Source organism: Primulina tabacum, chromosome 7 (assembly GCF_025594145.1).
Source record: "Primulina tabacum isolate GXHZ01 chromosome 7, ASM2559414v2, whole genome shotgun sequence".
Lineage (NCBI taxonomy): Eukaryota > Viridiplantae > Streptophyta > Magnoliopsida > Lamiales > Gesneriaceae > Primulina > Primulina tabacum.
Genome location: NC_134556.1, coordinates 41433026 through 41456047, shown reverse-complemented (window position 1 = coordinate 41456047; position 23022 = coordinate 41433026). Strand labels below are relative to the sequence as shown.

The following is a 23022-nucleotide window of genomic DNA, read 5'->3' as shown; positions in this document are numbered from 1 at the left end:
TTTTAGTGACCCGTTTGGGTTGAGACTAGCCGGCCCGTCAATTTTCAAAATATTAAAATTTCTAATTTTACATTAATTTTTTTGTGAATTATTGTGTCAAAACAATTATTTAGTGTGTATTTTGATAAATTAAAATTAATATTTGATGTGTTTTTAATGTATTATATTTTTATTTTTTTTACATAATTTTTTTTATTTATGCTATTAATATTGTTTGAGCATGTGATTTTTCATCCAAAATATAATTGACCGTATTGAAAATTCATATTATTTGTTTGATTGTGATATTGATTTCTTGTTATTACGTAACATTATTAATATTTTTTATTGACATTATTTGGGTTAAATAAAAAAAATGATTTTTCACTGCATTTTATTAGTTCTCCCGAAATAGGATATTCCAAGCCTAAATTTATGTTGAAACATTCTTGTTTTATAATTCCTTTCTGATGAAAAGTCGCATTAATGTCAGAATTTCATATTCTCACTGATAACAGATTCTTGGATAGTACTTTTCGAATCACTAGGAAAAAAAATTGTACATAACTGACGAGTGAAAATCTAGTTGTTTTAAAAAGAACGGCAGATAAAAATACGGTTCAATGCCATCTTATTTTTCAAAATGAAAATTAGTTCAAATAAAAGACAACAGTTCCATAAAGTGCTAACATATTTATCACAATTGAAAATCTATAGCATCAAGAATAATATAACATAAAAAACTTGAATCCACGGCCAAAATTTTACTAACCCTAGATTTTAAAGATCTATTCAACTCTTCTCCAATGTGAATTCCCTATCAAATTACATACCTCTGTGAGCAGCATCATTGCTGAAGAAACACAACAATTATTTCTCTCATTCTACCGTCAATGGTAATGGTGATGTCAACATCATTGCAGTTTAAATGGAGTTCCGGAACAAAATTTTCAGTTTCTTTTCGAAAGAAAGACCCTTTTTCCTTTTATAGCAAATCTATCACTGTTATTGAGCTGCAGTAGAGATTTGAACCAATTGCACCAAGTTTCAGAATTGCAATTAGGGAGAACTACAAATAAAAATTCTAACAAGCAATATAACAGAGTAATTAATACCTTGTGTTTTAAGGAAGTAAGCGCCTCTTCTGAAGAAATGTTGGAGAATGTAGAAGGTGAGTGTTCATCAATAAGTTTCTTGAGCTGTTTCAGTTTTAAGGACTCTTTGGGCACCTGCAGGAAATAAAGACTGAGCTGAAGAAAGTTGAGTTGATTCAAAACTGACACTAGAATATCAAGAACAAGGACCTGCTGAAGAAGATGCCTACAGAGCTTTTTAATTTTTTGCTTCGATTCAACACCCATCTCAGCCCCTGAATTTTCATCTCGTTTCCTTTTAACTGGAGAATTTAAATTAGATGAATCCTCGGCATCACTATCATCAAAATTTGTCTTTTTCCCCTGAAAGTAGCAGCCAGCAACTTTCTTTGGACGGTCCTTGATACCCAGTCCTTGTTTTCCAGATGTGGCTTTGTCCTAAAAACACAAAGCTAGGCAGCTAAATTGTAATCTCAAGAAGAAAATTTCTTAGTTAAAGAAGGATGTCATTATTATTAGAGTCTAAGAAGTGAGCTCATAAGAAAACATGTATCGACCGCCACTAATCCAAACCTGCACAAGTTTGTATAGATTTTCTTGATCATCTTCATTAAATGTAGTTCTCGCATTTAAATTTTCCTCGCCACCTGTGGGGAGGGAGTTTCTTCTTCGCGATTCAGCACCAAGCAAACCTCCAGCAATGAATCCAAATTTGGTTCCCCACCATTCATGGGGAACATCTAGAACTTTTCCTGTATGATGGTTAGCAACAATGTTTTTTAGGTTGTACAAGCAAATGAGTGAAAGCTGCATAGAAATAACAGGAAAAAAGAAAAAAAGAAAGAAATGTGGCTTAAAGCCTTAAGATCCTTCGAAGCTAGCAACTGTCGATATTAAGCAATAGAATCTGACCGTGGTTCAAAAGAATATTCAGTATACATTTTATTTTTTTAGAGTAATTTTGCGTTCATTGTTTAAAGAGAATAACATAGTTTGACACCATGGTGCATCAATGTCAATTCAAAAAACATGTTATTTATAATACAATTTTCATAGGAGGTTTTCATCATTAAATTATTTAAGAAAAGAAGCAACGACGGAGGTAACTCAAAGCGAAAGCAAACTACATAAAGTAGATATTGGTGAACCAAAAACCATGTGGTGAATCCACCCATAAAAGAGCATTGATCCACAACAAGAAGTCAAAAACAAAAAAAATTTAAGAATGTTCAAAGATTTGATGTTATCCGTGTGGATTTAAGAACTTGCCTTCAATTTCAGGCTCAGGCACGTGATTTTCAATTGGCTTCACTTCATCCAAGACATTGCAATTACTTTGGGGAGACTTTGCCCTGTTCACCTGAAGAATGATGCCATTCAGCTATGCCGATGATAATAAGTAGGAAAAAAAACACAATTGCGGTCGGAATTGAGAGACCCGTCTTGCCTCCACAGGAACTTCCAATGACTACTACAAAGAAACTTGCAAGTAAAAAATTCTGAAGACAATACAAGGCTTAGCAATAAGAGATAAATGTATCCAAAAATGTAACAAAGTAAAAAAATAATGAACAGCTTTAACCTTGCTTTGGCAAAATTCCAATAAAACAAAATTACAGTGCGTGCATATCAAACAAAACTTACAAGAATTCCTTCAAGATCCTGTGAAGAATATCCATGAACAAGCTTCCCCTTCTCTCTTTTCTTATATCTGCCACATGTTGAAAGTAGTATGACCATTGATATATGAGCATGAGTAAGAAAAGCATCCATTTTCAAAATATACTGACCTTCCTTGTGGCCGAGTAACCTTAACAACCATCTCTTGATTGTTGTTAGCAAGGACGGACTTTGAGGCATAATTCACTTCATCCTTTTCATCGCCTGTCATATGGAGTAGAATGTGAAGATCTATATATATCAGAACATGGGCCTCAAATGCAGTACAATTTTTTGTTCTTCCTTAAGTACCTTCATCCAAATTGACATCAACCGCTTGCTGAGAAATCATACAACATATATACAGTTAAAAAAGGAAATCATATTAGTGCAAAGAACCTTATCTAAAAAGATAATATATTACCACTTTCAGTTTCTTGAGGATATTATCAAATTGAGTTGTGTCAAATGCCCAAGCATTTGGTTGTTCCGTGCCTATGCCTATATGATTAAAAAATAAAAATGGAATTAAGATCTCAATTCAAATCAATAAGTTTACATACCTAGCACATATAATCATGGCCACCTAAAGTATCCTGCTTGTTCTTCACCCTGACATAACCTTTGATCCCTTGCTTTTCTTTACCCAGTCCTTCTCCTTCTTCCCATCCCTGCACATGCATTTGATGGGTCAAACATATGAACAGACATTAATCTTTGAGACCTAAACATCAACGTTGCCACTGCAATTTGAATTATCCAGAAATAAGATCCTTTTTTATCACAAATAAATAACAAAAGCAAACTCAACTAAAAAGCAATTTTTCAGAACAAATATTTTCCCAAAATAGAACTGATGTGTTGGAACTTGAAAAAGCAAGAGCCGAATGACGAAAGTGTCAATTTTAGTGCCTCTAACTCAATTTATATAGGAAAAATTATATAAAAAAGCTAGTTTTCACAATAACACTCAATCACGTAACTGCTTAAAGATTGCTTAATGAATTATGCATTCGAACTCGCCCATTATCCTATCATCATCAAACTGACAAGGACAGAACGATCAATCCAGAATGCATCAGATTAGGAGCAAAATGTTAAATACGTGCGTCACCAATTTGTACAATGATCAGCTCTATATTCTGAAAATCATATCTAATTCAACTAAAAAACATATATCCACATCAGATAGAGCTAAAAAAATTAAAAATTCCAGATTTTAGGGACATAAATTTCAGCCCCGAGCCGAGACATGAAGGCAGATGATTTCAAACTAAAACGACCCGTAGCTGAATTTACACACGGTAAATATGAAGAGTAATGCCAGCGAAATAAGTTATACCATTTGTTTCATCAGGCGGAAGGCGGCGGAGCTTCGATCAACCCCAACGTAGCGGAGAGGAACTTCAGGAGTCGCCATGATTTTACAATCCGAAGACAAGCGAACCCCCAAACTCTCCCTCCCTCTCTAAAGTCTCTTTGCTGCAACAACTGAAGGATCGGGAGAGGGGTAGTGTTGGGAAGCAGCAGGGGTTCATGGAAACCCTAGAAATCTGCAATTTAAGGGAGGAATTACACCTACGGTCACGATTCGGCTTGTCTCCCAGTTATCAACGGCTAATAATGGCCTTAATAATATTATTAAGAAAATGGTGATAAAAATATGGTGTTTTTTTTTCTGAATCCTAATCCAATTATGTTATATGTATGTATTAGAAAGGTAAATTACTTTCCATTTACATCAATTGATTTAAATCCTAAAAAGCCTAGAAATTTAAAAAATTCATGCTACAAAATAAAAAAAATCATGACTTTTATTTTCAAATGCGCTAAATTAAATATAAAAAAACTATTAAATGTAATTTATTTTCTAAATATTACTGGATAATCGAAATGGTGATATTTTTATTTTGATTATAACAATTTATTTGCATATTGCTATAATATTTAAGCAATAAACAAGATAGTAATTTGGAACGAGAGTATAAAAATTGTAGTATCTTCTCGATGGTAGATAAGTCTTTTTAAAAAGTTTTTTTTCTACTGAAACAAATATGATAACAAAATATTATAAACAACGTAAATATTTAAGAATAAATCATTAAATTCCATCAAAAATTGTATCATATCAGTTATTTTTTTTTACAAATACTTGTGTGAGACGGTCTCACGGGTCGTATTTGTGAGACGGATCTCTTATTTGGGTTATTCATGAAAAAGTATTACTTTTTAATGTTAAGAGTATTACATTTTATTGTTAATATGGGTAGGATTGACATGTCTCACAGATTAAGATCTGTGAGACAGTCTCACATGAGACCCACTCATTTTTTTTTGGTTAAATGTATATCACGATCATCAACTTCGAACACAACTATCACATTTAATGTCTAAGTGTCCATCGTGACTCAAAATTGTTGAATCTTCATAAAAAACTTCATCGAGGTGTTTAAAAACAAGAGTTCATCAAGATAGTTAAATGTTCACTCTTTAAATTATCTAAACTCAACAAATACCAAAAAATCTTTCAAATCGGACTTGAAGAGAATATATAATTCGATTAATTATAAAATAAAATATTCAAATTGTTTTTTTTTTTATTTAATATTGGATAAGATTTTTTAAAAATTTCCGTGGATCACCAACTCAACATAACAATTTTCTTTGAAACTGTTGATCCTCAAATAACGATGATTTTCAGAGAAACCATAGATTTAATAATGAGGATTAATAAATAATGATACAAAGCATTTTTCCCCGATTTTTTTAAATTAAAATACGAACCACAAACACAAGCGCCGGAGGCAAGAATCGATAAAAATGGCAATAGCCACTTCACTCTCTGTCACGACTCAGCTCCGCAGCAAGACCTTCCCGAAACAACTAATTCCCGGAGCGTGTTATACACGGAAAACGCTTCCTTGTCATAAGTCAAGGCTGAAATCCTCCCCATTGCCGCCGGTTGCGGTGGCCGCATCTTCCATCTCCGTCCAGGCCGAGCCGCGGACCACACCCGCCGCTTCGGCAAAGGTTCTACCTTTTCGCGTTGGCCACGGATTCGATCTCCATCGACTGGAGCCTGGGTATCCACTCATCATTGGTGGTGTCAATATTCCTCACGATCGAGGCTGCGAAGCTCACTCCGATGGTATATTCATACATTTGAAATGTACTCATTTTGTATTCTTCCTTTCTACTGTATGCTGCATTCGAATTTGGGGCTAAATTATAGCTTAAAAATAATACATTGAAGTTTCGTTGTTCTTTTCGTTTGACTCTGACTACATCTTGGTCACTGGGTACTACACCCCTGCCCACCACCACCAATGATGGTCTGTGCCGTTAATAACCGTGTGACGATGAAGTATGAGATGATAAATTGAGAGACAATAATATTACAAATTTTTAATCCATTTATTGTAAAATTGAGATGCTGAATCTCATCAAACAGTGTCTTTAAATTTAAAATTCGAGATGAATACTGCGTAGAGTTTTAATTGTTTGTGTTCCAGTGTTTAGTTTGATATTCAACTTAATTCATACTTGATCAAAATATTTAATAAACTTACATAGGCACATTTACTGAATTCATACATCTACTTTTTCAAAAGTTATCATTTATGTAGATGTGTTTATTGTATATGTAGGTGATGTCTTGCTCCATTGTGTTGTTGATGCAATATTGGGGGCATTGGGACTTCCAGATATCGGACAGATCTTTCCCGACACAGATCCTAAATGGAAAGGGGCAGCATCTTCTGTTTTCGTTGAGGAGGCTGTGAGTACTGTACTGTGCCTTTCCTTTGTCGTTACTGAAATTAGTGGCAATATTTGGTTATGTTTTTAGTGAATGTTTTTGTTTTTGGAAAAGAAAATTGCATTTGGCTTTCTTCTTGCTTTCTCAAAATGTTTTGGTTGTGACTTGTGCATCATGATCGTTGCTTCAGATTTTTCGTATAAAATTTAGGGCAAACAAAGATTAACTTTTGACAACTTAATTGCTTTTACAGTATGCTACATCACACTAATGTCCATTTGTTTAAAGTAGTATTATCTATTAGTTTGTTGCCGTTTTAATTTTCGCAAAAAACACTAATTTGAAGTGGATGCCTGTACTATGTCTAGACGACATACCACATATTCGTAATGTACATACTGTATTTGGTATGTTTCAGATTTATCCTTACGATCGTTTCGTAAAGATCGATTGCCTCTCAGTATTTTTGCTTATCATGGATCAAGAAAATGAATTGTACTAAGTGCTTCACTAATAGATTTCCGCTAAGCCTTAACTTGCAAAACCTCCTGACTCCATTACATAGTATCTGTACTGGGGTTTGAATTAAAGGAAGGGTGGTTTTCAAATCTATCTTTCCCTGTGAATTTTGGTTCCCTTCTAGGTTCGACTAATGCACGAGGCAGGTTATGAAATCGGTAACTTAGATGCCACTTTGATCCTGCAAAGGCCAAAAGTTAGTCCTCACAAGGAGGCTATCCGAGCCAAGTTGTGCCATCTACTCGGTTCAGATCCCTCTGTTATCAACCTCAAAGCAAAAACCCACGAGAAAGTTGATAGTCTCGGGGAGAATAGAAGTATTGCTGCTCACACCGTGGTTCTACTTATGAGGAAATAATCTACTTCGCTCTTATTTTTTTTTTTTTGGATAGGTATTATACTCCCTGAAGAGTGTGAATTGTGTACATTTTATGAGCTACGTCGTTACTCTTCTACCAGAAATAGCACAATTGCTTAAAATTAATTCCTTCTTTTCACTGAGAGAAAAGAAGGAACGAGGAGCTCAAGGAACACAAAGTTGAACAAAGAAATTTAATTAAATGACATTTGTTCGCCGAATGGTGTGGTCAATCATCTATGCAGTCTACGAGTGGACGTGAGGCCTTACGTATGGTTATTATTTTTGTATCTAAAAAAAATCAAGAATAGTATATATGACTTATTCATTTTTATAATATATGGAACATCTTTTCCACGAGCTAATATTTAGTTTTGATAACGGAGCTTTCAAACAATTGTTGAGGGAAAAAAGGGCATTCTAATTTATAAATCTAAAAATTGGTCAGAAATCTTCGTAAAACTCGCTTATTAGAAAATCTTCAAGTCCACGTGGTATTTTTTTTAAAAAAATATTTCTTGCCTAAGAAGTAAGAAGTCGGACAGGAGGAAAGTCACACGATGGACCAAATGTTCGACTGGTCTTATCAATTCTTCAATTTTATTTATGTAACTTAAATTTAATTTTGTAATTATGTTTTTGAAGATTGACTTTTCATCTCAACTGCGCCTGTTCCCAGCACATGCGTTAAAATTATTTGTCACGTTTTATTTCTTCATTTAACCATAAACTATAACCGGTCTAGTATTACAACAAAATAATTATATCTTTGCTGTAAAATTGTTAAATTATTTGGTTACACAACACATGCGTTAATATTTTTTGCAATTCAATGAAGTATTATTTTTCAAAATTCAAAATTTACTTTGACTTCAAATTAATCCAAGTCTTAGCTTTCATATTATATTAGACAATAATGAAAACATGGTTTATGACTATAAAGTAAATTCAAAGCCGCCTAAATGTTTCCAGTTTAGGCATCTAATTTTTCATTTAGTGAAGATTTGAATTTGTAATGTGTTCTTCATAGGAAGCTTCACATTCAATGAATACTTACTATAAGTATTCACCCATTCCACATCTTTGAAACCATATTACTCAGATAACTCAGTAACAACTAGCAAATCCATTCATTCTTTAATTATTTTATTCGTTATTTCATTTGTGCAACCTTCCCCAACTTTGCAGTTGAAGTTTTTGGAACTGAAACTGATGGAGAACATGTTGAAAAATCAAGAACAATTCTTATCCAAGATTGCGACCAACGACGGACACGGAGAAAACTCGGCGTTTTTCGATGGTTGGAAGGCTTATGAGATGAATCCTTATCATTCCACCAAGAAACAAAATGGTGTTATTCAAATGGGATTAGCAGAAAACCAGGTATTTTATTTTATTTTTTAAAAAGTGAATCTCTCTCTTTCTGCATTATCTTCAAGAATATTATATCTAAGTTTATTTGTAATATATATTTTTTTTGTTCGTTTTCTTGTAGCTTTCATTTGATCTGATCCAAGAATGGGTTAAGAACAACCCAAGGGCCTCAATGTGCACCGCAGAAGGTGCAGATGAATTTAAGGATATTGCAATATTTCAAGATTATCATGGCTTACCAAAATTCAGAAATGTAAGACAATCCAGCCCTTTGATATTTCATTTTCTGATAGATTATCATTAAATTCTTGGATTACATAAATTTTGAAAGGGTGGATTTGCAGGTTGTGGCAAGATTCATGGAGAAAGTGAGGGGAAATCGAGTCCGATTCGATCCGGACCGTATTGTGATGAGTGGAGGTGCAACAGGAGCTCAAGAAACACTGGCTTTCTGCTTGGCTGATCCTGGTGATGCATTCTTGGTCCCGACTCCTTACTATCCAGGGTATGAATTTTGTCTATCAAAGCTCGACGATTTAGTATATTTAAGGACAAATTTTATATTACTAATAAAAGTTGTGGACAAATTTTACAAAACAATTGCAATAAAAGTCAGCAAAGTTCCTACTTGCACATTGATGGAACAAGTTAAGTAAATTATAGGAGGAAGCAAGATAAGCTACTCAATGTTTTTATAATAGAGACCCTCAAGTTTACTTTCCATCAAATGACAAGCACATCAATTTCCATGACATAAGGATGTAAATTAATGAGCATGCACTCAAATTTAATTTGATTAAAAAAAAGAATGAGAGGGACGATTTAAACTTTTAAAATTTTCATTGAACAGAATATAGATCGTTCCCCCATATTTCAATTTCAGTACAACTGATCCCCTCCCCTTATTAATTTTTTTAACCTTCAAACATATGTTGAAACGATTTCCTGCAAATATTCAAAATCTTGAAATATGAACTGAACTTCAAGATTCTTTGAGTTTGGGCCTACAGATAATATATTTCAAAACATATCGATTCACATGATTCTACTTAACAAATTAGTAACATTCATGCAGAAACGATCGAGATCTAACATGGCGAACAAGAATACAGCTAGTACCCGTCGTCTGCGACAGCTCCAACAATTTCAAGATCACCCGAATCGCCTTAGAAACCGCGTACCAAACAGCTCAAGAATCGAACATCAAAATAAAGGGTTTACTTCTAAACAATCCATCAAACCCTTTAGGCACAGTACTAGACAGAGAAACCTTAACAGACTCATTAAGCTTCACTAAGGAGAAGAAAATACATTTAATTTGTGATGAAATTTACTCCGCAACAGTCTTCAGCCAGCCTGGTTTTATCAGCATAGCCGATATAGTCCAAGAAAACATAGCAAGCTGCAACTTGGATCTTATCCATATTGTCTATAGTTTGTCCAAGGATCTGGGTTTCCCTGGATTCAGAGTCGGTATCATATACTCATACAATGATATGGTCACAGATTGTGCGAGAAAAATGTCGAGTTTTGGGCTTGTTTCTACTCAGACACAGCACCTGATAGCTTCTATGCTGTCGGATGACGCTTTTGTGGACAAATTCCTCAAAGAAAGCTCAAAGAGATTAGCCACGAGGCATGGTTTGTTAAGCGGAAAACTAGCTAAAGTTGGGATCAGAAGTTTGAAAGGAAATTCCGGGCTATTTTGCTGGATGGACTTAAGAAGGTTGCTTAAAGAAAATACGTTTGAGGCAGAAATGGAGCTCTGGAGAGTGATAATCAATAAAGTTAAGATCAACGTTTCGCCGGGTTCATCATTCCATTGTTCTGAGGCAGGATGGTTTCGAGTTTGTTTTGCAAACATGGATGATGAAACCATGATGGTTGCAATGAATAGAATACTTAAATTTGTGATACAAAGCAAGGAGATTGAGGCAAATAATACAAGGAAACAATGTTGGGGAAGTAAGCTTGAAATTAGCTTATCTTTTAGGAGATCGGATGAATTTTTTATGGCGCCTCACAAGATGTCTCCTCACTCGCCTATGTCATCGCCCCTCGTTCGAGCCAGGACTTGAGAAGCTTAAATCTTCTGCCCAGTGCTTGGATATTTTTTCTCGGCCAAACATGGTGAATTAATAGCTAATCAGTTCAGTTGATAGTGCAACTCAAAATGTAACAAAAGAATAGGAATATGGTTCGTTAACATAGACATCCAATAAAACAGGGGTAGTTTAAGCATTTTTTTCCTTGAAAAATTTAACTTTTTTAAACCCATTTTGCACACGATAACTTTGGGTCAAAATGGGATTCAGCTCACTGGACAGGAATTACCATTGTCGTATTAAATATCTAAGCTGATATATGTTTCCTTCAGAAATTTACAGTGTGTTTCACTCTGTTAGTAGCTTGGGGTACCATCAAATTTCCTTTTATTTAACATTTTAATTTCTCTCGAATGGAAAAGTTTTATGATTCAGTATTTGATACATGAAAAAAATTAATGTTCATTATCTAGACCAAAGTTAATAATTTAAGTATAAGAATTAATTTCTAAACAACATATGTATAAACTTACTAGAAATATATATTTTCATGTATCCAACTCAGAAAGATATTACCATTTCACCATTATCTGTTTATCATGCGATGTTTCTGGCTACGTAAAAGCTATTTTGGTAGTAAATAATTACATCACACAATTTTAGTTTTTCGAAATCTTTTCACAGAATAAAAATAAAATCTCATTTCTTCGACCGGATAATCCATGAGGAGTTAATTACATTTATATAAAAAAATAATTGTACAGTGAAGTGAATTCGACCTGAGTATGTCTTAACTCCTTACATATGAGCATAAAATTAACGAGAGCTTTTTGTTTGGACTTCTTCGGTTTCTTATTGAAAATACATGGGTCACCGATCGGCCCAAATACATTTTAAATGGACCATGAGGCCCATACTCGATTCAAGATTCGGAGACATTGTTGGCTATTTTTCCGAGCCCGCGTTCCTTGGCATCATCCCACCCTTAATCAACTTTGCGATTATTTTCATTTTTAAATTATGCTGGGGAGTGGAGCTCCACGTTATTAAAAATGTTTATGTCACTAAAATAATTGAAATTGATTTTTTTTCTTCTTACAATTGAAAAAAAATGATAATGAATTTTCTTATTCAAAATTTTTCTCGAGGTTGTTGGGATGGAAATGTCGTACATTTTAAGGAAAAAAATAGTTTATAGAAATGAAATATAAAATAATTTAATATCTTCATCCGCGAAGCTCCCACAACAAATCGGAAGCAAATTATGCTGATTAATAATACCAATTTTTTTTTGGGGCCAAAACACAGCTATATGATTGTTATATTTAACAGAAACATTTGACGAACGGAATTAATTAATCTCCTATTATATTATCTGCTACATTTTTTTTAAAAAAAAAAAAGAAAAAGAAAAAAAAAAGGGGTCCCGTGTTGTTTGATGATTTAAAGACTAGTACCCTAGGTGGGCTCAAGTAGGCATTAATGTGGCCCATGTACAGCCCAACAAGTCAATGATTTTTATACCTTTCAACTACCATATTCCCCCACTCGTGTACCTGTGAGGCAACTGGCAAGCAAGCCACAATTTGCTTTGCAGAATTAAACAGCGTATGATATATGCACATGCAAATTCTTGTGGCGTCACTAGATTAGGGAGTCTAAGCTAGTCTGGATTTTTAAATACATAATGATATAAGAAATAAATGGTTCTTCGTGTCTATTTATTCCTTTGCGATTTTGGTCTTCAAAAGTCTAATTTTTTAATTAATTTTAGCAATTTCAGTACTTTTTTAGATGGAGGAAGATTAAAAGAGGGGAAACCAGCTTTTTGGTTCTTGGGTATTTCTTGGAAAATTCATTTATGCAAGCCATGACCTAAACGTCGGCCGTGCTTGTTTATCACGTGTTGGGAAAATTGACCAAACAATAAAAACACATCGATAGGATTTGTCCCCTTCTGCATGACCTTTAAACCGATGTTATCCACTATTCATATTCCAAAATAAAATACAAAAAGAATATGGTCCATGTGTATAAAAACTTATATGAGACGGTCTTACGGGTCGTATTTTGTGAGACATGTTAGATATATGGAACACGCTTTTACCTTTGTTCTACATTTTTGATACACGATTTTGTTAACCACACACACTAGTCACACACACTGACTACCCTTCTGTATATATATGTTGGATCTGTACGAGAACATAAAATTTTCCCAGAAGTTAAGAAATGAATTGAGCTTAGCTTCATGCCTTTCTTTGCACATTAACATGGTATCAGAGCCGTTACTGGCGACTTCACTCTGATTTCTTCTCCGATTTTTTTTCCCTAGATCTTAGCTCCTCTGTAGTGCCGATTTGAGAATCTGTACGTACATTTTGTCATTTTTTGTGAGATATTTTGGCTACGATCTGGTTTTCTGCAAGCTCCCATGGCGATTAACATCGGATTCAACGATCCTCTCTACATACATCCTTCGGATACACCTGGTATGAGCCTTATCATTGATCAATTAGTAGGTACTGATAATTATGGAATATGGAGTAGGGCAATGCTCATTGCTTTCCGTGCTAAGAATAAGACCGGCTTCATCGATGGCACATGTAAACGACCTCCGTGTGACCAACCTACATTACATCAATGGGAGAGATGCAATGCTTTAGTGTTGTCTTGGATTATGAATTCTGTTTCGAAAGAAATTTTTGGGGGCATCGTCTATGCTATTGATGCATCAACCGTTTGGACCGATCTTAAGGAGCAGTATGACAAAGTTAATGGTTCAAGAATTTTCTCTTTGCACCGGGAAATCGGCAGGTTGACACAAGCTGGTAACACTGTGTCAAGTTACTATTGTCGACCGAAACAATTGTGGGATGAGTACTCGTCGTTGGTTGTGCTTCCTTCCTGTGAATGTGCAACATCGAGGCAATACATTGTGCACGATCAACAACAAAAGCTATTGTAGTTTTTAATGGGATTAAATGAAAGTTATATCTCAATTCGAAGCCAAATCTTGATGATGAGTCCTCTGCCCTCTGTTGGTCAAGCGTTTTCGATCATCTCTCAAGAAGAATCACACAGATCCTTGTCCACGGTAGAACCCCCATCAGCAGTGTTTTTCTCTGCACAAAGCAAGCAAAATTATCAAAAAAAGGATGTTTTGACACGTGACTATTGTAACTGGAATGGTCACACTCGGGAATTTTGTTATAAGCTTGTTGGTTATCCCCCGGGCCATAAACTGTACGAAGCTCCTCATGCTAAGAAGGGCCAGCATGGACGGATTTATAGGGATAATCCTCGAACTCCGAGGCCATCTGCAAATTTATCTGAAGGTGCACAGACAGAGGCTTCCACCTTGACCAACACAGATGACAAAAACACTGCTGTCCCTTCCATTTTCACGCCTGCTCAGTATGCCGAAATCTTGAAGTTGTTGGGTACTTGCAAAGTTCAATCTCCAGCTGAACCGGTAGTCAATATGGCAGGTACTTCAACTAAACCAAGTATGTTTTCTCATTGGATCATTGACAGTGGAGCGAATGAACATATGGTTGGTGATTCTAGTCTTTTGCGAAATCCTAGTTCTGTGGCACTTCCATCTAAGTTCATAAGATTGCCAAATGGTAACAAGGCTGCTGTGAATAAGATAGGATCTGTCTTGCTTAATAATTCTATCACCCTTGACCATGTATTACATATGCCAGATTTCAACCTCAATCTTCTTTCCATATCAAAGTTTACCAAAGATAATAATTGTTTTGTTACCCTTTATCCCCATTTTTGCTTATTTCAGGACCTCAAGACTGGGAGATTAATGGGGATTGGTAAGGAGTGCAATGGCCTATATCACCTTAACACAAGATTCTTTTCAAGTTCAAATCACAGCTCAGTACCTTCTATCCCCTCTCTTGATTCTCTTTGTAATAATTCTGTGCATAGTTGCAGCTCTTTGCCTATCGTTTCTGATGATTCTTTTGTTTGGCATAAGCGTTTAGGACATATGTCTATGTCTCGAATGCAATTACTTCCGTTTATACCAAAATCTGTAAAGTTTCCTCATTGCCCTGTGTGCCCACTGTCTAAACAAACTAGAGTTCAGTTTCCATCAATGAGCTTGTCTAAATCTTCTTGTTGCTTTGCGCTGGTTCATGTTGACATATGGGGGCCTTTTCATACTCCTACGCATCATGGTGAGAAATACTTTCTCACTACAGTGGATGATTTTTCAAAAGCAACAAGGGTTTACCTTATGCATTTTAAAGTTGATGTATTGCAACTTCTCAGAAACTTCTTTCAGCTTGTTAAGACTCAATTTTCTGCCCTTGTGAAAGTCATTCGAACCGACAATGCGCTTGATTTTTTCAAAAATGAATGCACTTTGTTATTTGATTCCTTAGGTATCGTGCACCAAAGTTCTTGTCCATACACTCCACAACAAAATGAAGTTGTTGAACGTAAACATAGGCATCTACTTGATGTTGCATGAGCCTTGCATTTCCAATCTTCTTTACCTTTGAAATTCTGGGGGGAATGTGTCTTGATTGCTTGCTATATCATTAACCGCACCCCTACTCCATTGTTGCAAAACAGGACACCACATGAAGTCTTACTCCATAAACCTCCGTCATTTAGTCATCTTCGTGTTTTTGGTTGTTTATGTTACGTCACATCCTTGACTCATAAAGATAAATTTTCTGCTAGAGCAAGTGCATGTGTGTTCTTGGGCTATTCCACCAATCAAAAAGGATACAAAGTAATGAGTCTTGATGCACAAAAGTTTTTTGTCTCCCGAGATGTTGTTTTTCATTAGAGCATTTTTCCCTTTGCTTCTCCTAGTCATCCTCAACCTATTTTTCCTTCTCCTGTTACTCCTGATTTTTCTTCAACTCCATCAGACCCTGTTGAGGTTACTTCCTCTGCCCCATCTTCTCCTTTAGATGGTCCAGCCCTACATGACGTCCCAAATTCAGTCATTGTTTCCCAGCCACCAAGAAAATCCTTGCGCACTCCCAAGCCTCCTATCTGGACTAAGGATTATTCTTGTCCTACTTTATCTCACAGTAATCTAGCTTCTTCTTCTTATCCTCTTACCCAATATCTTACTTATTCCAAGTTTTCCCAACCATACCAAAGTTTTTTAGCATCCATTTCTTTAGACAGGGAGCCTAGTTCCTATCATGAAGCTATTTTAGATCCTAGATGGAAGGCAGCCATGGACCTAGAACTCGTCGCCTTAGAATCCAACCATACTTGGGATTTAGTTCCGTTACCAGTTGGAAAGAAGCCAATTGGTTGCCGGTGGGTGTATAAAATTAAACGACATCCGGATGAGACCGTTGATCGTTTTAAAGCCCGTCTCGTAGCCAAAGGCTACACACAACAAGAAGGGATAGATTATCATGACAATTTTTCACCTACTGCTAAAATCGTCACTCTAAGATGTTTGTTGAGTATAGCAGCTGCAAAACAGTGGCCTCTTCACCAAATGGATGTCACTAATGCATTTCTTCAAGGTGATTTGGATGAAGAGGTATACATGTGTGTGCCACAGGGGTGTTCTCCTCAGGGGAAGCAGCGTGTTTGTCGGTTGCTTAAGTCCCTCTATGGCCTTAAGCAAGCCTCTAGACAATGGAACACTAAATTTGCTTGTATTATGAAGCTTGCTGGCTTTATACAATCGGCCAACGATCACTCTCTTTTTGTTCAACATAATTCTGCTCATATCACTTTGTTGCTCGTGTACGTAGATGATATCATTGTCACAGGGAGTAGTGAGCAAGCTATTTCAGATTTAAAGGTTTTCTTGCATTCACAAATTCACATCAAAGACCTTGGCCCTTTGCGTTATTTCCTTGGCATAGAGGTCGCTAGATCCAAGTTGGGAATTTACCTCAATCAACGAAAGTATGTGCTGGACTTGCTCGGTGATTCTGGTTTAATTGGTGCTAAACCTTGTGATACTCATGTTGTACAACATCTCAAATTGACTAGTCATGAACTTGATGACTTTAATCGAAAGAACTCTATCTCTGGTCTCACAGATCCTTTGTTATCTAACCCTGATGCTTATAAGAGGTTAGTTGGAAGGCTTATCTATCTAACAGTCACAAGACCGGATATTTCTTATGATGTACAAGTCCTTAGTCAGTTTATGCATGCACCTAAAAAATCCCATTTGGATGCTGCGTTCCGTGTGCTGCGTTTTTTGAAGTCTGCACCAGGCTTAGGAATTTTGTTGTCTGCCAGTTGTTCCTTTTCTCTTCAAGCTTATTGTGATTCCGACTGGGCCGCATGTCCAATGACTCGTCGCTCAGTCACGGGCTATTGCATCAAGTTGGGGAGTTCCTTGGTCTCTTGGAAGTCTAAGAAGCAAAGCACCGTGTCACGTTCTTCGGCAGAAGCGGAATATGGAGCCATGGCAAGCACCACATGTGAAGTTACTTGGATCCTTGGGTTGCTTAGTGATATGGGAGTGATACTGCTTGCGCCTCCGACCCTGTTCTGTGATAATCAGGCGGCATTACATATTGCGGCCAACCCGTTGTATCATGAGCGTACCAAACACATAGAAATTGACTATCATTTGATACGAGAAAAAGTCAAAAATGGTGTGATCCAAACTACCCAAATTTCTACAAATGAACAACTTGCGGATATCTTTACTAAAGGCTTGAGTCGTGAACAACATTCCTACTTGCTGTCCAAGCTTGGTGTGTTGAATCTACACCAATTTTGAGGGGGAGTGTTAGATATATGGAACACGCTTTTACCTTTGTTCTACATTTTTGATACACCATTTTGTTAACCACACACACTAGTCACACACACTGACTACCCTTCTGTATATATATGTTGGATCTGTACGAGAACATAAAATTTTCCCAGAAGTTAAGAAATGAATTGAGCTTAGCTTCATGCCTTTCTTTGCACATTAACAAGACGAATCTCTTATTTGGATCATCAATGAAAAAATATTAGTTTTTATGCTAAAAATATTACTTTTTATTGTGAATATGAGTATAATTGACCTGTCTCATAGATAAAAATTCGTGAGACCGTCTCGCAAGAAACCTACTCGTCCATGAAAGCATAAAAAATTAAATTTTTTTGTGCACTTCTGTTTTTTCAAACAAAGGAAAATACGGAAGTATTCCCCAAAAATATCTTGTATTCCGTGTAACGAATGAATATTTCCTAAAAACACCTTTACTCAATTAAATTTATATATTTTTTATTGGTGCAGTTCCACCGTATTTAGCTCGAGTTGATCTTTACTAATATATGACGACTTTTTTTATGCCATTAATTAATCTAAAGAGACTATATATATATATATATATATATATATTAATTAGGGTAGTTGAAATATCAAAATTCGCATTGTTTTCAATTTTCTTTAATCCGGTTTAATTAGTAATAGTAGGGATCCACCCTGAAACTTTGATGATTAACTCATTATTGGACTTTAATTATCCTCAATGAAATATATTTTACATTTAACCTGAGCTTAATTTTGAGCCCACAACTAATTATTTATTCTTATAAGCAATATGTTTGTTTGGACTAATCTCCAAACAATCAAAATAGTTACAAAAGGAGTTTTAATTCACGATTTTAAATAATCGAAAATGGTCCTAGCTAGCTAGCCTTTTCATACAAAATTTTGTAAGATAAATCAAGAAAAGAGGGAGAAGTCATATCTCTTGGAAATTTTAAAAGTAGCAAAAAATATATATCCCTTTGTTGACAATTAATGAAAAGCAACACACTTCCTTGGGAGGACCACAATGATGAGAATATAAAATTAAAGGTGTTATTTGCAACATGGTAGATGGCACGTTTGGTACATTTAACGTAGTTCACAATTAAATGAATGAACCTGGCAAGAAATTTAAGCAGATTAACTTCCTTTAATAACCAACACCAAATTTCACGTGCAAGAAGTTTAAGCAGATTAATTTCGTTTATAACCAACACCAAATTGCACATAAATATGATTAAGCTGGCTGGCTATCCCAATATTTTATGTATACCACATGTAAATTATATATATATATATATATATATATAGGTTTTCTACTGCCATCACCAAAACCTTTTTCTTGAAACTCCCGGCAAAAATAACTTCGCCGACAAAATACAAACTTTCTTGATTTTTTTTTATCTCTTTCCTAAAATTTTCTGGAAAAAGAAAATTTGAATTATCCAGCCAAATCATGCAGCAACTGTGCACCCATCAAATTCCTGTATGGCGACGTCTGGCTTTCGCTATTCAAAAGTGAGTACTGAACTGTTTGGCAATCTGCCATGTGATCTCTAGGGTAAAAGATCGAATTTTGGGATGTTGGAGAGAATGATAAACCCACACCACCATGTTGCTGCAACCCCAATGTCAAGGACACTCCGCCAGCTGCAGCTACGTAGCTGTGAACACCGGCATTCTCGGCGTAAGAGCAGCTGCCCCCCGTTGATGTATGGTGAGTGTATGATGATGAGAAGTCAAGTTCCATGGCACCATATGAGTCTCCCACGACTCTTCCGAAAGCCTGGTTTTGCAGTTCATTTTGGAGGGTTTTGTTCTTTTTTCCATTGATTTTCTCAGGATTGTTGATTATGGAAGACAGGCATTCGGAATCGATTCGTATTAATTGATCGTGGGTTGGCTTCTGATCTTCGTTTATGGAAAGATTTTGATTCTGCAGGCTTTCGTTTTCATCAAGATTTTCAACATCTAAACCTCCCACGTCATCTCGCTCTTTCAGCTCTTCTAAGTACATTTCCTCCACCATGGGTTTCCATAGCCTCACTCTTGCATTAATGAACCAATTGGAAACCTGAAGATAGACCAAATCAGTTGTAATTTAGCAGAAAATTTTGAAGTTATTTGTGATAATGACTTAATATTTTATCATTTTTTCAAATCTGATTTTGTAGTAATTAGTATTTGATTGATGACAAGGCATCCGACAAAAATTTGATTAGTATGTGGAGGAGAATGTCATGTAGCGGCTACATCTTTCCCGTCGCTTCGTGATATTTGAAAAATAAGGTTTGTATTAAGTCCTAGTTAAATGACAAAATAATAATGAAATAAAATAACCTTCATTGAATAATTTAATGTTGGGGCTTTATTTAATGAAGATATGGGGTTAGTTTATTGCATAAATAAATTAATAAAGTTAATAAAATAAATAAATTGGGGATAAAAGGGACTTGCCTGGCTTCTTGAAAGACCGGTTTGGCGGGCTAAAATATGTTTATCTACATCACTTGGATACCTGAAAAAATTTCAAGAAAATTAATCATCTTAGAGATCATAAAATTTCTAGATATTTTTATCATTAAGATATAATTGGCATTTATTTTCTTGTCGTGTGAGTTTGTACTTGTTTACTCTTTAGAAGAATGATATGAGAAACTTGAGTGGTTGAGAATGAGAGAAGGAGATGGGGTCCTATGGAGGTTGAAACAGAATCAAATCCACACAAAATATAACAGAAAGATCCAAGAGAATTCCATAAAAACGAAGAAGAAATATATGGACATTGGAGCTACCAAGGTACACTAATACAAAAATGAAACGATGGAATATTATTAATGGTGGTGGATAGAAACTAACAAACCATGCACCGGCTTACGTTTGCAAACTTATAATGATTTGAAACAAGAAACTAGAACCTGAGTATACTAAAACAGCAAGTGGAATATTTTCTTTCTGTTCGAGAATCTGTATGGAACACTTACGTATATATAATAGGATTAATCTTAGAGCTAGCTCGAAACAATTACGATTCACAATCATATATATGAGTTTATGAAGGAAGAGTAAATTACGGGTGAAGGAAGTGCTCGAAAAGCCAAGCACGTAGAACGGAGACCGATCTTTCGGGTAGGCCACGTTGCGGTCTCCATGGATGACTTTCCATCATGCTCATTTGTTGGACTTGTCGATGTTGCCTTAAGGATTGATCTATAAATCGTAATCTCGGTGTTTCTCCTTTGCTTGTTCCTGGAGCGGCCGTATCTTTGTCTTCCATTGCCTTTTTTGAGGCTTTGATTTGGCCCACAATTCCATCTCTTAAGCATCTAAAGTGCCTAGACATAGCTCTTGAGGCTAAGGCCGAGTACACCGTTGCGGCGCCATTTCCCGCTACTGATTCAAAAGATGATACCACAGCCTTCATCTGATCACAGTAGTGCTTGTACCTTCTATCCACCTGCATAAAACAGTCAAAAGGATTAAAAAAAAAAAAAAGAATCATAGCAAAGAGGCCAAAGTTGCAACTTTTCATGAATTTTAAGGTTAATTTACAGCAGAGATAAAAACCGGAAAACTGAACAAGAATAGATGTTTCTGAAATTAAATGGAACTCCAGATTTGTCACCATGTGGGCATTAATGAAGGGAGTCCCCATTCACTTTGTTAGTTCAGATTTTAAATATCAGTGATCAAAGATTGCAAAATAAATTGAAAAAAAAAAAATCTTTAAAGAAAGGTATATGCAACTATACCTACCTCTTCCAGCATATGAAGCAACTTGCCTTTTCTTTTCTGCAACTCTAAAAGGTCAAGAGAGTAAAGTGATTGGTTTTTAATGGCACTTTCATCATCATGACATTCGCCATTTTTCTGCAACTTTTTCTTTGAATTTTCATCATTTTGCTTTGTCCCAAGATTACAAAACTCATTCAGGAGCTCCTGAGCCGGCCCCAAGAACTTTGAATTCCCAAAATGGAAGAACCCTGTGATCAAATTTGACTGGTTCTGAACGTTAACAGACATAGAACTTGACGGACCAAATCTCAGATCATCTTGTTGTCTAAGTTCAAAAGATTGAAGCCCAATAGTGGAAGGATTAGATGAACTCAAAGAAAGTGAGAGACCTTGGCTTGGCCTTTCATTACCTTCACATGGAAACACGCATCTCAAATTCGAATCATCTACCATCAATCTGTTTTGATGGTAAGAATCCGGTGAGATATTCACTGTTATATCAGAAATCCCAGCTAAACCATGCGGGTAAAATTCACTTGAGCTGGGCTCGTTTATCACTTTAGAAGAAGATCCGATGTGATTTCCAGGCTTGTTGAAGAACCCTTTCCACAAAACTGAGCTGCTATTTTCTTGGTGCAGATTCTTCGAAGGAAACCCTATCATCTCCATTCCTGCAGTTAAATTATAGATCTCCGAATTGGGCTCAAAAGTCTGCAACTGGTTGATTAAATGAGGAGTTTGCATATTTCTGTTCCCACTTGAACATGAATCAGAATAGCAATATCCAGCTGATGAACCAGCCATATACAAAAGCTATATTAATATATATGCAGATCTTAGTGATCTTGCTTTCTTTCTTCTTCAAAAATCTTGACTCAGGCCGCCATGAAAAACTTCACTTGAATCATCTGAAAAACCAATCAAGATCCAACGCGTTAATCAATAAACAAGAGTCTACCCAAAAGATCAAGAAAGCTTGTGTACACACATACTTTGTGTTTGGAAACAGTAAGATTTCTATAAATGGAAGAGCATACTATGTTCATATGTTTAGGGTAACCATATATGGAGGTGGTGGGGTGAATCATGGGTAGTTTAACAATAACAAACAAATTTAAAGAAGAGAGAAAAATATAACGATATATAATGGTGGGTGAGAAGCAAAACAAAGCATAGCAAGCAAATGGGCCTTGCTTTTGTTCTTCGTTATCAGAGATGTACGCTGAGTAACCCAACAAGAAAGGCCGAGCCTTTGAAACCAAACAGAAGAAGAGAAAAACTGAACATTACAGATTCGAAAAGAACTCAGTACTTACATTAATTCTTCATCTCATATGATTTCTTTGCCCCCCCTCTCTCTCTCTTAAAGAACATTAATATATAGACTATAATTAATACATAAAAAAATAGACTTCCCACAAGTTTAATTAATAATAAATTAACCCCTAATCCACTCCTTCAATTATTTAAACCCTCCAAGATCTTTATATTCCTTTTACCATCCCCCACACATGAAACTCTCGTTAAAACAAGAATCAGGCTTCACCAAAAGCTAGGCAAACTGTTCACGAGGTCAAATTTTCAGGTAAAAAGCATTTCCATGCATGCATGATAGCCAGCTGCACACAAAGTTTCTTTGAAAGGCGTGTTACGAATCCCCAAAACTGAAGCAAAACTATAGACGCAGCAGGCTTTTTCAAAAATGTGGTGGGGCAAATAATCTGATCAAAATTCAA

At 35.7% G+C, this 23022-nt stretch overlaps 4 protein-coding genes across 5 annotated transcripts; 2 read left to right on the top strand and 2 right to left on the bottom strand.

Moving 5' to 3' along the window:
- Positions 1-652: 652 nt before the first annotated feature.
- Positions 653-4281, bottom strand: LOC142552224 (G-patch domain-containing protein 1). Its single transcript, XM_075661923.1, has 11 exons — positions 4075-4281; positions 3319-3403; positions 3157-3233; positions 3045-3072; positions 2864-2957; positions 2718-2784; positions 2343-2433; positions 1647-1825; positions 1284-1511; positions 1095-1208; positions 653-992 (listed from the first exon to the last, which is right to left on the bottom strand). The coding sequence occupies exons 1-11, from the start codon at positions 4150-4152 to the stop codon at positions 930-932; spliced, it is 1104 nt and encodes a 367-aa protein (XP_075518038.1). The 5' UTR covers positions 4153-4281; the 3' UTR covers positions 653-929.
- Positions 4282-5498: 1217 nt separating this feature from the next.
- LOC142552223 (2-C-methyl-D-erythritol 2,4-cyclodiphosphate synthase, chloroplastic-like) lies at positions 5499-7492 on the top strand. The gene is made up of 3 exons (XM_075661921.1): positions 5499-5880; positions 6380-6510; positions 7133-7492. Exons 1-3 carry the CDS (start codon positions 5553-5555, stop codon positions 7364-7366), a joined length of 693 nt encoding a protein of 230 aa, XP_075518036.1. The 5' UTR covers positions 5499-5552; the 3' UTR covers positions 7367-7492.
- Positions 7493-8460: 968 nt separating this feature from the next.
- Positions 8461-10901, top strand: LOC142552222 (1-aminocyclopropane-1-carboxylate synthase-like). Its single transcript, XM_075661920.1, has 4 exons — positions 8461-8749; positions 8862-8993; positions 9085-9245; positions 9816-10901. Exons 1-4 carry the CDS (start codon positions 8579-8581, stop codon positions 10816-10818), a joined length of 1467 nt encoding a protein of 488 aa, XP_075518035.1. The 5' UTR covers positions 8461-8578; the 3' UTR covers positions 10819-10901.
- A 7834-nt stretch (positions 10902-18735) lies between these two features.
- LOC142552221 (homeobox protein BEL1 homolog) lies at positions 18736-23022 on the bottom strand. 2 transcript variants are annotated; one of them, XM_075661918.1, is made up of 5 exons: positions 22603-23022; positions 21308-22194; positions 20626-21008; positions 20009-20069; positions 18736-19625 (listed from the first exon to the last, which is right to left on the bottom strand). In XM_075661918.1, the coding sequence occupies exons 2-5, from the start codon at positions 22088-22090 to the stop codon at positions 18993-18995; spliced, it is 1860 nt and encodes a 619-aa protein (XP_075518033.1). In that variant the 5' UTR covers positions 22091-22194; positions 22603-23022; the 3' UTR covers positions 18736-18992. The 2 variants fall into 2 exon arrangements, with proteins under 2 accessions (XP_075518033.1, XP_075518034.1); XM_075661919.1 differs by lacking the exon at positions 22603-23022 and adding an exon at positions 22279-22457.

What these genes read in the sequence shown, in the direction of transcription:
- LOC142552224 (XM_075661923.1), bottom strand. Translation starts at nt 4,152, where the DNA reads ATGGCGACTCCTGAAGTTCCTCTCCGCTACGTTGGGGTTGATCGAAGC. An exon ending in GTTACTCGGCCACAAGGAAG is followed by an intron (nt 2,785 to 2,863) that starts GTCAGTATATTT and finishes AACATGTGGCAG; the next exon opens with ATATAAGAAAAGAGAGAAGG. An exon ending in GCCTGAGCCTGAAATTGAAG is followed by an intron (nt 1,826 to 2,342) that starts GCAAGTTCTTAA and finishes ACCATCATACAG; the next exon opens with GAAAAGTTCTAGATGTTCCC.
- LOC142552223 (XM_075661921.1), top strand. Translation starts at nt 5,553, where the DNA reads ATGGCAATAGCCACTTCACTCTCTGTCACGACTCAGCTCCGCAGCAAG. An exon ending in CTGCGAAGCTCACTCCGATG is followed by an intron (nt 5,881 to 6,379) that starts GTATATTCATAC and finishes TTGTATATGTAG; the next exon opens with GTGATGTCTTGCTCCATTGT. An exon ending in CTGTTTTCGTTGAGGAGGCT is followed by an intron (nt 6,511 to 7,132) that starts GTGAGTACTGTA and finishes GTTCCCTTCTAG; the next exon opens with GTTCGACTAATGCACGAGGC.
- LOC142552222 (XM_075661920.1), top strand. Translation starts at nt 8,579, where the DNA reads ATGGAGAACATGTTGAAAAATCAAGAACAATTCTTATCCAAGATTGCG. An exon ending in GCTTACCAAAATTCAGAAAT is followed by an intron (nt 8,994 to 9,084) that starts GTAAGACAATCC and finishes GTGGATTTGCAG; the next exon opens with GTTGTGGCAAGATTCATGGA. An exon ending in CCGACTCCTTACTATCCAGG is followed by an intron (nt 9,246 to 9,815) that starts GTATGAATTTTG and finishes ACATTCATGCAG; the next exon opens with AAACGATCGAGATCTAACAT.
- LOC142552221 (XM_075661918.1), bottom strand. Translation starts at nt 22,090, where the DNA reads ATGGCTGGTTCATCAGCTGGATATTGCTATTCTGATTCATGTTCAAGT. An exon ending in TGCTTCATATGCTGGAAGAG is followed by an intron (nt 21,009 to 21,307) that starts GTAGGTATAGTT and finishes TGTTTTATGCAG; the next exon opens with GTGGATAGAAGGTACAAGCA. An exon ending in CCGGTCTTTCAAGAAGCCAG is followed by an intron (nt 19,626 to 20,008) that starts GCAAGTCCCTTT and finishes GTCTATCTTCAG; the next exon opens with GTTTCCAATTGGTTCATTAA.